Source organism: Passer montanus, unplaced genomic scaffold (assembly GCF_014805655.1).
Source record: "Passer montanus isolate IOZ18808 unplaced genomic scaffold, ASM1480565v1 scaffold22, whole genome shotgun sequence".
Lineage (NCBI taxonomy): Eukaryota > Metazoa > Chordata > Aves > Passeriformes > Passeridae > Passer > Passer montanus.
In genome coordinates this window covers 7,676,850-7,691,049 of record NW_024366815.1, presented here as the reverse complement: position 1 = coordinate 7,691,049, position 14,200 = coordinate 7,676,850, and the positions used below count along the sequence as shown (strand labels likewise).

General features: G+C 40.3%; 1 protein-coding gene across 3 annotated transcripts in view; it reads left to right on the top strand.

Moving 5' to 3' along the window:
- The first annotated feature begins 6,873 nt into the window (after positions 1-6,873).
- SLC38A9 (solute carrier family 38 member 9) overlaps positions 6,874-14,200 on the top strand; it is a 38,821-nt gene continuing 31,494 nt past the window's right edge. Inside the window, exons 1-3 of one of the 3 annotated variants that reach the window (XM_039709828.1) lie at positions 6,874-7,191; positions 13,232-13,364; positions 13,947-14,068. In XM_039709828.1, coding sequence (XP_039565762.1) covers positions 13,278-13,364; positions 13,947-14,068 — 209 coding nt within the window. In that variant the 5' untranslated portion in view covers positions 6,874-7,191; positions 13,232-13,277. Of the gene's footprint in view, positions 7,192-9,696; positions 9,830-13,231; positions 13,365-13,946; positions 14,069-14,200 lie in introns of those variants that run through there. The other 2 variants (XM_039709827.1, XM_039709829.1) reach the window with 2 other exon arrangements.

Sequence of the window (14,200 nt, the reverse complement as noted above, 5' to 3'; positions counted from 1 at the left end):
GTTTAATTTACTTTCATAGTACCAGCACAAGGTGTTAGCATTGCATTTCAAGTTCCTGTGATAGCAGCTGGGCAGACTGCTTGACTTATCGACCAAAATCTTCAAATGGCCAAAGCCCACAATGTACACTTGGATTCTAAGAGTGCCTCAGATGCTAAGGATGAAGATGAATTTCCTGGGTACAGAAGTAAGAGTTTTGGTCCCAATGAGTTTGTGTGCAGCTGGATTTCAGGATGATTCGTAGTGTTATGTCTCTGCTGCCTCATTTCCGTCAGCAGTCTGAAATTCAATTACACAGCAATTTTCTTGCAGAGCAGTCCTGCTGCTAGGCGTACATTATGTTTTAGATTTTACTTGAGCAGGAAGTACAGGGGGTGATTTGTGTCTAGCCTGTTTTGTAATATTGTCATGTGGGGAAGCTCTCTCTGCTGTTTTCCTTGCAATTCAGCAGTTTTTCCAAGCATGAACTATAAGTACCCCTAGATTGTGATAATAACCATGTTTTCAGCTATGAAAAGGATTATCTCAACTTAAGTAGTACCAAATTAAAACAAAGAAAGAAAGAAAGAAAGAAACAAAAAACTCAGGAACAACCAAACCAAACCAACCAACCAAAAAAACCCTCCAAAAAAAGAAAACAAAACAAACCAACTCGGGATTAAAAATAGTGAATTTCTAAAATGTATTGCTGGGCATACTGTCCCTATTGTTTAGTCTGCTTAGTGTGCTCTGCTCGGTGTGAAACACCTCGCTGAGCAGGCCAGGACGCCCTGGATACATCACTCCACAGCCAGTCACGTGAAGACAGCACGGTTTACCTTGGCAAGGGTCACTTGTGGATTTTGTCACTTTTGACCGCAAAAGCGTGCAAGCAACTGAATGTGTGAGGGGTTTTTTAGTGTTTTGGTTTTGCTTGTTTGTTTGTTTTGTTGGGTTTTTATTATTATTAGTGGCATCAGCCAACACCAGCAAGTGCAAATCTTCTTCCCGGCACTCGGCTCACGCCTATCCGTACGGTAAGGCCCTCGCCCGGCAGCTCGGGTACACCGCCCCGCCGCTTCCTGGGAATCGTAGTCCTGCCCTCCGCAGCGCCTGGGCGGCTTCCTCGGCGCAGCCGCTCCAGGAACTACGCGGCCCGGCACGCCCGGAGCCCCGGCAGGCCCGGAGCCGCCGCCGTGCTTCCTGTGGCCGCGGCGGGAGCGCGGCGCCGGCGGGGGCGGGCCGCCGGGTGTCCCGCTCCGTGTCCTGCTCCGTGCCCCCCGCCGCCCGCCCCGCTCGGGGACGCGACCTGCGGGGCGGAGGGGCCGGGCAGGAGCCGCGCCGGCCGCAGGCACTGACCGGCGGCAGGGCACTGACCGGCCGCGCCGTGTTCGTGGGAGCACGGGCAGGTCGTCAGAGCGGGGGCGGAGGTACAGGAGCAGCATGGAAGCTTTTCGGGCGGTCCGTGAAGCGGGGAAATGTTTACATCGGTTTTCGCCGGCCTGAGGGAGAGCTCGTTAAGTAAAAACAAAAATAGTGTTTAAAATGTAGGTTAGCCTAAGGTGATAGTGTTTCGTTTCTGTAAGTATTTATCTGCAGTGCCCACAAATATATAAATTATACAAGCTTTGTCAAAAACAAATCTAGTTTAACATGCTGGGTTTTTGAAATTTTACTTAGGTTTATAATTTGGCGTGACTGTGTACCTGTTCATTCAGTCAGAGCTACACGAAAGCTCAGCAGAGGTTCAGCTTGTATATTCAAGTCTTTTTTTCCTCAAAAAGTTGGTAACTTAGGTTGCTTATCCAGTTTTTATCGCCTTTAACCAATGCAGTTATAGGAGAGCATGGACAAGCTGAGGTGTCTATAAGGCGTGCTGTCCCTATTTTAGGGAGCTCTTAATGTATGCTGCTAGTTTTGTGGCCAGTACAGCATCCTTTGGTCCATTCTGACTGAGGATTCACTCCAGGAACTCGGGAACTGTGCTGTCCTGTGTTGGACTTCCCATCTTTCAGTGTGGAGTGTGCTTATTTCTCACATGTGCACAGCCTGCACCTTACTTGAGTATTATGCCTTGAATTGTATTCATCCTGCTCAGAATTTAATAGAAGACCACATTACTCCAAGTGGCACTTTTAAAAAATAATTTCTGTGTTTGAACTAAATACTTTGATTAACAGATTCTGGTATTTAAACCATAAATGTGAGGTGCTTTTTAGAAATAGTGACTTCTAATAAGAAATTAAGTATAGATAGCTCTCAGTGGTCCAGCTGCTGTTTGTACAGCACCACGATGGCATGGTGGAAGGTGTGGGAGTAGTGATCCTCTCAGCCTTTCTCCTGCCCACTGTGGGAGGTTCTCTGATGAATACCAGCTGAGCACAGTCCGTGCTTATGGGATGGTTGGGATGATTGACTAATTGAATACAGTTTTGTTCCTGCCGGGGCAAACCTGTTTGCTAGCTCTCTTGCATGGCCTGGGCTGTAACTCTGAATCACCTGTCTCATCTTAAAGCTTTGTTACACACATGCATAACTGAGCCATAAACTGTTGTTAAATTCACAGTGGAAGACAACTAATAGAGTTTTGCTATCCAGTGCTAACATCACGGGTTTCAGTGAGGCTTCTAAATCTGCCATATCCTTGTCTTCACTCCTTCATGCTTTTTAGACTTTGAAACCAGGTTGGGGGAACCTGAAGACCGTGAAAACAGACGCTCATAGGTCTAAGTCAGTGAGGATTAATGGAGGTCCAGTCCTCTTAAGATTACCATCTAAAAGTCATGTGGAGTGTAGCCGAGAATGAGACTGGGGAAAAATAACTTGCGTAGAGTTAGGTGTTGCTTCACAGTTTATGACCAGCAACAGGAAACCTGTATTATTAAATTCTGACCCACTTGTTTCCTTTTGCTGCCCTTCTGTTGTAGTACTTCAGCTTGCAGAACAGTAGAATGTTCTGTAGGCATAGATAAAAGAGAGATTAACCTGGTTAATTATTCTTCATTTTGCTTTTCTGCTTACAGTTGTCCTTTAAACTACTGGCTCCAGCTCCAGCCTTCACATGTGTCATAGCTGCATCTATTTGTGGAGTAGCCAGTTTGCTGGTCATAAGCTTGCCAGTCATGAACTCAATTGTTATCAATAGGTAATTTAAAATAAGCTGTCTTTGCAGACCCAGCTTCTAATTGACCCTAATGAGTCAAGCGAGTATCAGCTCCACAAGCCTCAAATCAACCCAAACTTGTGCGTGATACATTTTTGGAAGGATTATTTGTCTTCATGGAATGCTATAAAATCTGGGTTCTTTCTTTACAGCAGTAGTGCAGAAAAAATCAAACTGGTGATCTTTGTTGTCAACATTTATCAGGCTGACTCATAGAGTACAAATATTAACAGGTTTTAAGGAAGGGATGTGCATTTGATGCCTACTTAATCTGTCTCACAAACCATGGCCTGTGGAAGGAAGGGATGTCTATACTGTGGTCTTATGGAAGAGTCTGGCTAAAACCACTGACTGGGATTTGAATTTATTTCAATTTTCAATTCGGGCGTTAGGAATTATAATTTTTATCTGCATTTTTGTGGCTAGATCTGAAGTGTGCTTTGAATTCTTAAGAGAGATGCAAAATGCAGAACAAGTGAGGGGGATCATGTTTAATGCCTAGGTTTGTCTGTTTGTCAAATGAACAGGATGTTCACTCTTGACATAGAACAGAACAGAATAGAATAGAATAGAACAGAATAAGGTAATAGCATATCTTAATTGGAGTGGCAGAGGACTGGGTGGATGCCTATAGCTGTGTATGAAATCTCTGGGGCCTGTGTTTTGTTTAGAATTATTTAGCTGTTGCAGGAAGCTCATGTGCACCAGGGTAGATTTTAACTGGAAGGGTATCAGTAGGGAGAAAGCAGAAAGCCTAGAGCTGTAGAAAAATAAGAGGAGGCAGTAGAAAAGAAGTGTGTAAAAGGGTATCTATAAAGAGAGTTTGGAGAGGAACAGCATGTCACATGAAAAGAAGTAAAAATACTGGTGTGAACTCTTTGTAAGTAGTGCTTAGTAAAGGAGGGCTGGAAAAGCAGTTTTGACAGTGTATATGAGAGACAGAAAATAAAAAGAACATGAGAAGCAGAAATCCATTTGCTAAGCATTACCAGAGGAGCTTGGAAGGATGAGAGCATGCTTAGGTGGGCCAAAGAGCCAGAAGCAGTATTGTGGGTAAGAAGGACTTCAGGGTGAAGAATCAGAACTGATGTTTTTTAGAAGGCTGGAGTGGCAAAAGAGAGAAAGCAGTAAGTTAAGGGTGGTAAGAGGATCCCTTGGAAAGAGTCTGAAAAAGGTAGAGGAATAAAGCTTTAGGGAGTGTAACAGCAGAAATTAAGTGTAGGAGAAAGTGTGCTGTTAGCAAGTGCAAATAAGTGTCTTAAGATTGCCTTGATTATTACCATTTGCGTATTGTATCCTCTCAAAGAGCTAAAGTGACCAAGATACAATCATTTCTTTAAACTCAAAATCATGCCTTTAAATTTAGTAACTGTTCAAATCCCTTGTTGTGGATGTTGAAACTACGAGGAATCTGTCAGCACTGCAAGATTAAATGACTTCTATGGCACTATCCCTCCCCTGTGCAAGCAAACAGATTACAACCCCCAAACTCAACACTGATGTGGGCTTAAAGCAAAAGAAAGAATGGCTAATTTTCATCCGTGTCAGTCTCCCTTGTCCAGTTCAGAATGGGATCGCATAAATGCGGTTGAGCTGTCAAAGCAGGACTTGGACTTCCAGTACAATTTTCATAAACTGGGTCCTTTACTGATCCTCTTCCCTTGAGAACAGAGAGCTATTACCTTTGTCTTCTAAAAAGTACTTCCTTGGCCAGTTGAGCCAGTCTTAATGCTTCTGCAGTTCCTGCCACGTTGTCCATCAGTGTTTTGCTGTGCATCCTTCAGCAGTTTTTCAATCCAGGAGAGTAGATGTAGTTGAAAAGCAATAACTTTAATTTTTCATCCTCTCCTTCAGATCCTTTTTGTTTTGTTTTGATTTTTTGCCAGGGGTATTAGCAGGATAAGCTAATGGAAGAGGATTGACAGTATGCATCTAGGAAGGGATAAAACTGTGTCTGCTTAACTTGGGTTGGTGTGATTGGGCCTTTATGGTGTATTTCTGTGAGGATGCAGAAAGATCATACACACCTTATTCTTTCTGTCTTCTTCCATTGCCATTCCAGGTTTCAAACAGCCAGCACTACCCTTCCTTGCCTTGTGCCAATTCTGGTTGTCATCTGTCTTTCCATCAGCCTAACATTGTAAAGCATTCTGAAATGATGGAAGAACAGATACTTCTATCATTGCTGTTTGAAAGTGTCCTGGCTTCTGACATTTTTGTTTGAAGGAGTCCTGCCTGAGGAATTCTTCAGGAGATAGCAGAAATGAAAGCTGTTAAGCCATTGTTTGTTCAGCTGCACACAAGACCGTTCCTTTCAGAGAGAGTTCTCTGTTAGGAACTCATCATGAGGCTTTTAAAGTGCTCTTCAAACATTGAATAGCGTTTGTGTATAGTGGAGCATGATTTTTTTTTTTTATTTAGAGCAGCTAACTGAAATGTTGAGACTATGCAAGCAAGTTTGCCTGATGTTCCTATCAGTATGTGTAGATGGTGCTGTATGCATTCTGCAGGTGATGCTGGAAAAATACATTATTTGGTAGTACTAAGTGAGCTGAGTGACCTTTACTGCCTTTTAAGAAAAACGGTGTAGTGCTTTCTGGGAGTGAGCAAATGTGAAAAATTCGTCAGTCCAGCCTTATTACTGTGCCTTCAAAAATAATAACTGTAGCTAAGTTGTTATTTTACATGTTTTCTTAAGAGTTTAACAAAGGGGTTTGGAATGAGAGACTTCCTCTGCTGCAGTTAAGATTTTTGAGGGCTGGTTGTGGAACCAAAACTGAGATCAGAGTGGTACCTGCCCTCCTAATACTAGCTGAAGGCATCAGCTTTCCATTTTTAGATGAAGGTGTAGCACTGTAGCACCTCTTGGACCAATTAATGGTTGTTTTTTTCCTATTTGCATCCATCGTATTTCAGTAAAGCAGTTTTCCTGGAAGAACTGAAGATGGCACTGTTGCATACAAAATCCTGTTGACAGTGGCTGCTTCAAGCAAGAAAAAAGTTCTTGAACATAGTGCTTTGATGCTATCAGCCTCCAGCTTTGGAAAGCTGTGAGAGCCTAGGTACATCCTCTTCTCTGCAAGTAAAGGAAGGAGGATAAGGGTCTATGTGAATCCAGGGGAACACAGGGAGCACAGGTCTAGAAGCATACTGAATTGAGTTTATAAAGGCTAGGAAATGGTAGAGTACTTGCAGATAGCAAAGGCAACTGTGAATGAATGTAAATGAAATCTTCCTCTTTTTGTGGAGTATCTGATCCCTTCAAGACTGCTAATTTGTAGGAATGATTTTCGGGAGCAACTTGCTTTGGAGGAAGTATGTGTTCTGCTTGAGGAGCAGTGAGTTTCAGGGTTGTGTTGATGCAGTAGCAATAAGAGAGGTTTTTTGAATCACCTGAATGCTAAGACTCACTTTTCTAAGTGAGGTTGGATATTGTTTCCATATTGTATAGTTGGGTTTTTACCCTGTGATTTCTCAAGTCTGGCGACTCGACTTCATAAAAGATCATAGCATGTGGCATTTGATTCCCTCACTGAAAGCAGAAGTGGGTACTTGGATCTGGAGACTCACATCATTAAAGGTCACACAGCCTGTGGCATTTGGTTCCCTTACTAAAAGCAGAATTGTGTACTTGGATTGTGTGCCCACATTCACGGCCTCTAGTTCTGCAGATCTGCCTGAATGTCCTTATTGCCCTCTCTTGAATTCTTTCTCCCATTTTCCACGACCTAGCCTTTTTGCCTTCCAGGTATGCAGAGGCACAAGGATGAAGGGCAGGACGCCTGGGATATCAGAAAAAGGCCTGGGATATCAGAAAAAGGCCTGGAAATAGAGGAGTCAAACAAGCTTGAACTCCACTTCTGTATTAGAATAGGCAGCCCCCACACTTTAAAAGAAGAAATAAGGAAGAAGAGGCCATTGGAGTCTGTCAGTCGTGGTCAGAGCAAGTGGACAGTTTGAAGGGCTTCTTCATTAAACCTTCAGGGAATACTGGCTCCTGGAAAGGAGAATTGCTCGGCATTAAAGTATCCAACAGTGAAAATGCAGTAGTACGATGCAGTGTGTTTTTGCCCTTTGTTCCTGTTTTTCAACTTGGTATTCAGAAACTGTGTCCCAAGTGAATGCTTGGTAGCTTTGCTTTGATTGAGATAGCTCTTCATGTGTTGTGTGTGATTTGTGGTAATTACTGTTTGTCTGTCGTAGTGCTGTTCTGTACTTTTGTTTGGATTGTTTGACGTTTGAGGAATTTGCATCGTTATCTGGTTTTCTTAACAGCTTGGAGGATTTGGGATTTTTGAAAGGCATGCTTTTCAGTGTTTACATAAGAACAATAAGCTGATTGGTTTTTAAGAGTTGTAAATTACTTCGTGTAGTATTGCTTTGCTAATTTGAGGGATATATAAAGCCACTTTTAATCCCTTTAAAGAGAATGTTATTGCTCTTCTCTCTTCACTGTATTCGGTGTATTTTTCCAATTTTGTAGCTCCCTTTAAAAACTAGAATATCATTCCTGTATTGGCTTATTGGTGATTATTGTATGGAAAAGAGGACGTTTCTTGTTTTCTTCAAGCTGCGTTTTAAATCTCTTCAATGTCAATAGATACTGCAGTTGTCAGTCAGGAATACCTGAGCCTTCAAAGAAGTAGTTGATGTTTGTGCTGGTTCTTTTGCATATCAAAAAACTTGACAATGCCTCCTGCTAAAGAGGGATCAAGCCTTCCAGCTTTTTTCCTACTCTTTTTGAAGTCCCACAGGTTCCCAGAATGTAGGAGGCATCAGTAAGTGAAATTAAACAGCTGTAAATTAAACAGTGTCTGTAGATGACAGTCAGAGAAGCCTTTTTAATGCAAAAGTGGTGATTCCCTTTATTTTCAAAGTTCTTTTAATTTAGGAGACGGTCTGCAACCTGTGCAAATCTATCCTTTCTGCCTTCATTATGCCTGTACCACTCCACACCAACGTGATCATTTTATACCATTGCTTGCTTTCCCTATTTTTCGCTAGTTTTCTATTTCGCCAACATTTTTGTGAATTCCTAGTATTGCTTCTTACTAACTGGAAAGAATTGTGACCTTAATTGAGAACCTTCATATTTCTTGATATGTGATGAGTAAAATAGCTTTTGTCTTTTACAGGGAAGGGGAGTAGTGATTGAAGTGTAGTGTGGTAAGGCTTGTGATTCATAATTTGTTAAAATGTGCAAGCAATGATGTTATGCTTCAAAAAGGTTGTTTTAGTTCTTCATTCAACATTTTAAGATACTTGTGTGATCATGCTGTAATTACTGTAATGGTGATATAAATGCAGAAAAATGCAAGTTAAGTGTATTGTGAAAAGAATGAAGATCTTACAAAATAACTGTAAGCACACTGTACAGTATGTAAATTCACACAGTAAATTTCAGTAAATTCAGACAGCTCAGAAAGTAAAATCCAAGTCACTTGTGGAATTCTTTGATACAGATTTCCTTAAAGAGAAGCACACTGATATCTGTAATCAGAGAGGATCCTGAGTTGAAACAGGACCACAGGCATCCTCATATCCAGCTCCTGGCCTTTCACAGGACATCCCCAAGAACCAGATCATGTACCGGAGACGGTTGTCCAAATGTTTCTTGAACTCTGACAGGCTAGGTACCATGGCCAGTTCCCTAGAGAGCCTGTTCCAGTGCCTGGTGTTCCTATCCAGATATGTAGTTGCCAATTATGAAATACCTATTCTTATTACTTCTCCTTTCCTTAATTTCCAATGCAGTGAATCAGTTTTACTGATTTGTCTTGTGCCATTTGCAGCATTCCTGTAATAATTTTTAAACTCAGTAAGGCAATAAAGCTATAGGAATTTCGTAGCTTTATTTCTCTGTAACAATCCTATCACATCCCTAAAAAGTAAATGATTGATGTGGGGTGTCAAAGAAGTCTCTGCAGTAAGCTAAAGTGGCTCCTTGTGGTGTGTTTGGAGGAAAGAAATAGTAAAGCATTCTGTAAAGAAGGTTTTCCGTATTTGTTTAAAAATTAAGAGCTTGTCTAAAGTCATTTATACTGTCCTATAGAGCTGAAAGACATAATAGTACAAAAAAACTATTATACTATAATAGCTGAATACTTGCCATGTTTTTGATCATATCTCAAGAACCAGTTGTCTGGTGTTTAAAAATACTTCAGCAAAGGTACTTGAAAAGCAGTATTATTTAGTCTGAAAGTTCTTGAGGTATGTATTAGTCTTACTCTTTCATTGCCCTACAAGATGTAGTACATTGCTGATAATTACATAAGATGAATGTAGCACCCTTATACAAAATTTTACATAGTTGACTAGTGTTCTTGTTATGCTGTTCTGTCTAGCCCTCCAAGTCCAGCGCCTGAACTTTGCTTATCACAAGGGAACAGTGTTAATCATGAGCCACTCTTTTTATTTTCTTTGCTTGCAAAATTGCTACTGAAGTTAAAAATGTGAGGAAGTTTTGACAGAAGCACTCTTCTTTCTTTTTGGACCATCTCTAGCAAATTATTATTAACTGTCCCTTTGTGTGAGCAAGAAAAGATGAATGCAACTGTACATTTTCTGGGAATGGTTTCTGAAAAATACACCTGCCGGGTGTAATGTATGGAAGATGTGGACCTCCTGCATGAGGTCCTGCAAGTTGTCCATTTTCATGGTCCTGTGGAAAACAGCTCTGTTTTACCGGTATGTTTGCCCTGATAAAAGAGCGCTGTTTTTCTGGCCAGCTGCTGAAACAGTGTCTTTCTGTCTGTAATTGTGTCTTTCAGTGTATATGAAATTCAAGGGCTGTTATGGTTTATCTCAGTGCATGGAAATTGTCTGCATTGTTTCATGTAATAATCACAGCCATGTAATCTCTCCCGTTCCCCCTGATCACATTATCCAACTTTTCATTGTCCATTCTTTTCATAAGCATTTTGCCACGTGAGAGATAGGATATAATTGCATGCATAAATCAGATTTTTTAATAAGCAAAAAATAAGCAGGGTTGTACCTGCTAATACTTGCATGTGCTTGCTAATACTTGCTAGTGCTTGCCTGCTAGAGGTAAGGTCCCTAAACAGAGTTTTTCAAAATATATCCCCAATTATATTCTACCTGCTTTGGGCTTTGAAAATCTCGGTCTTTGCTGGGAGCAATACCTTGACCTTGATCGTGAACAGGATGCTTCCCTCTCCTAGTGGAGGTCAGGGTAGGTAAGTAGCAGGCCTCCCAGCCTGCTCACGCAGTTAAGTCAGGTTGATGTTTCCAAAAAGTTGTGCAAATGACATAAAATTGATTGGTGGTCAGTATGTTTTAGCAGTCACATGCTCAGCGGGGCTAGTGGTGCAGTTGTACCCTGGAAGAAATGAAATTAAGTGGTGCATTACATAATTTTCATTCTCAACAGGTGCATAGTAGCAGGGATCAAGAGGGGAAGTAGCCCAAGTATTGGCAACAATAAACATACACATTACTCTGGAGTCAGGAAGCAGAAGCAATAGGTACATACAATTTCATAGGGATTGTTTAATTTTCTTTTCTTTTCCTCACCCATAGATTAGATTCTGGATCATACCCTTTTGTTTTGTGTTAGACCATAAGTTGTTTGTTTAATCCAGATTCTGTTCATAATGCCGAAGAAGAGGAAATGTCTTTCTGAAAACAATTTCTTACCTACAGATAGGTTTTTACTATACATAATTTATTCTCTTTATGTTTGTTTGGTCTTTGACAACACTGCTTTCCCCACAAAATAGGATGTTGTATGCATGTTTTCTGTTACTTCAAGTTTAAAATCATCCTTGGATTTCACTTGCATTGCTTTAGAAAATAATCTCTGACTGTCTTTCACTATGGAAGAATTTTCTTTGACATCCATGCTAGGAATTGTTGAACACTGTTTTGAAAGAAATCTTTGTCACAGATCTGCCTACTCACTTTTAACCAAAACGTGGACTTTGTCTCACTGTAACCTTTCCACAGTTGCAGTGGAAGTTCATTGGGATGTCCTGATGATATTAAATGGAGATGAGGAAAGAGAGGAAGTTCTTCACACTATGCAGTTGCTGTATAATTAGCAAAACACATAAGTGTTCTAAATATAGTGCATGTCAGCAATCCAAAAAGAAAATAGCAAAGAGCTGACTGGAGGTAGGGCAGCATTTAAACAAGTTTATACAAGTTACTTTTCCTGTTTTCAAGACTGCAGTCTTTATTTTACAGGTCTTCTAATGAAATATTTTTTAGCTGCATCCAATGATTTGTTCAACCTAATAAATTTTAAGCTAAAATGAGTAAAGTCCTTTGGAACTGAAAATCCATGAGTATTTTTGTATATTACCTACATGTGGAGTCAGTTAGCCCCATGTGCCTGTGTTTTGAGTAGTAAAGCTATTGCTTAAAATTTATTTATGTTAAATTGAGATATCATTCTAAATTGTTTATAAGGACACCACAAAAGTGCACACATAAAACATATATTTCCCCCATTATGTCGTAGTCATAGGAAGAAGAGTCAATTGAGAATGTTTTAAAAATTTAAAAGTGTTAATTTTCATTTCAGTAAGTAGGAGACAACTTAGCAAATCTAAGCCATTTTTTTCCATAGTGAAGGAATATGTAAGAATTAATTAAGTTTAAGATAAAAGAAAGAATTAATTTGTGGAGATGGAAGTTTGTATTATCTATTTTCCCCTCTTGTGAGTCAGGTTTTCTTACTTTCATAGATACTCCCATCTATTGTCTCCCCTCAAGCACACAGGAATAGGAGTCTATCTTCCTCTCTTACAAAGAAAGAGCAAAGAACTTCAGAACTGTATTTCTTATCTTCCTTACAGATAACATGTGGTGTCATAGTACAAATGCGTAAATGATTCATGGGGAAAAAGAATGGAAACTTCTTTATGGATGCTATTGAGAGCTGGGGTTGGAGAGGTTGCCCAAATTCCATTGTAGTGTGAAACAGAAATGAGTATTGAAAACCAGTAAATTCAAATAGATTTTACTCACATTACAGAATAAATGTCATGTCTGTATTGCTGACCTAATTTCTGTTGTTAGTAGTTGGAAGCTTGTTGTGATCTCTGCTTCTCTGGGCTTTTGAGTGGTTTAAAGATCAGCCTGGAAGAGGAAGATCAGAAAGCCGTTGTGGTAGTTTTACAAATTAAATTACTGCTGAAAGGAAAAAAAAAGCTGATGTATAAAGGCTTAGGGCAGTGTCCTGTGTCTTCTTTGAGAAATTAGCCTCTCAGTGCTAGGACTCAATGCTGTTTTTAGGCAAGAGCATAATATGGAAGTAAATTATACTTGAGTTAGAAAAAAAATCTGAGCAATATCATGATTTGGGCACATTTCTCTGGTAGTCCTCCTTGCATGAAGGTATATGGTGGTGTAACTTTAGGAGCAGCTTTCACTGTGCTTGCTCTGTGCCTCTTTGTGTGCAGAGAACATGAGGGGCATGTGGTGTTCCTGTTTTCTCCTTCAGCAGCCATGACCGTGCCTGCAGTCTAACTCAGGTGCAGTAGAGGAAAGGGAGGCATAGTCCATTCCTTGTTGCCTTGACTTAAAAATATATATGAGCACATGGACTTATTTGGGCCTGGTTCCTTCCCCGCTAAACACAATTCCATACGGTGTTTTCAGCTAGATTAGTAGTTCCTAATCTTTTCATATATGGTCATCACTGCCACCACTCATTCCTCTTTCTCTGCTTTCTGCTTCTTCATTCTCATGCTTTCTTTTTCTACCTCTGTTCCTCATCGCTAGTTCTGGGAACACCAGTTATAAGCACTAATAAGCTTGCCCAAGCTCATTAACATCTATTTCTGTGTGTGATTCATTGTTGAAAACTAACAGCAGGATATTAGGTCTGATGTTAAGTTGCTCCACAGAATCTGGGCTGGAGGCCATTTTAATGTGGATATAAACTCAGTTCTTTCACAGATGGCAGCTTCCCTCAATGGCATTGATGGATATCTTTTCATTTGCCTTGTGTCAATGAATGACAAAACCATCCTGAGTATTGCTGAGTTGTTCTCTGAGTTGTATCTTGTATTCCATGATTTTAAGGGTTTTCCTTCCTTCCCTTTTCTTCTCCTCCTTTAGACCATTTCACGTGGAGCCCACAAACATAGTCAGTGTGAATGATGACATGCAAAGAGTCACTGATGAAGCTTCAGCAATGAATAAGCGGATTCATTACTACAGCAGGCTCACATCCCCTGCAGACAGGGCATTGGTAAGGCAAAGACAACCTCATTAACTGGGTGGCCTCTGACATGTTGGTCTTACACAGCCTTGATTTATATAAGCAGCAGAAATAATGTTTGGGTGGAATTGTTCTGCAGCTTGCTTTGAATCAAGTATGCGGTAGCTGAGTGCCTTCAAAAGGTTTTGTTTTATCATAAGTTGTTATTTACTTCTTGTGCAATGCCTTCACCATTAAAAGAAAATATACAAACCGCATTAATTTTATAACAGTGATCCAGGCTGCCCAGTTTTCTCCTGCCTATAAGATTAAAGCAGTGGTCAGCTGCAGTAACTGATCTGTTGAGCTAGCATGATCTGTTCATAGTGTATTTACACACATTTTGCAGAAGAAAAATGTATTTTTCTAGCTATCTAGCTAGGAATTATGTCAACTGTTTGTTGGGCTTTTCTGTCCAGGAAGAGAATTAGTTTGTAACAACCTTGTCTTTCTTTTTTTCTTTTTTTTTTTAATTGTAATTTCCTGTGATTTACAATAGTTGACTTGATGTGTTTGGGACATTTAGTTACATTGACGTTACTAATACAAGTTGGTTTTTTATCCATTTGTTAGATTGCTCCTGATCATGTCCTCCCAGCTCCTGATGAAATCTACGTGTACAGTCCATTAGGAACTGCTTTTAAAGTTGACAGTTGCACAGATGGCTATGGTAAAAACTCCAGTCTAGTGACAATGTATGTTAAACACCTTGCCATATAATAGCCATAAAATGCATGATTACTGAATGTTCTGTATTAATAGCATAACTGTTGTTAACTAAGACAAGCATGTGAAATAAGAATGGTTCTTAAAATATTCACTGGATC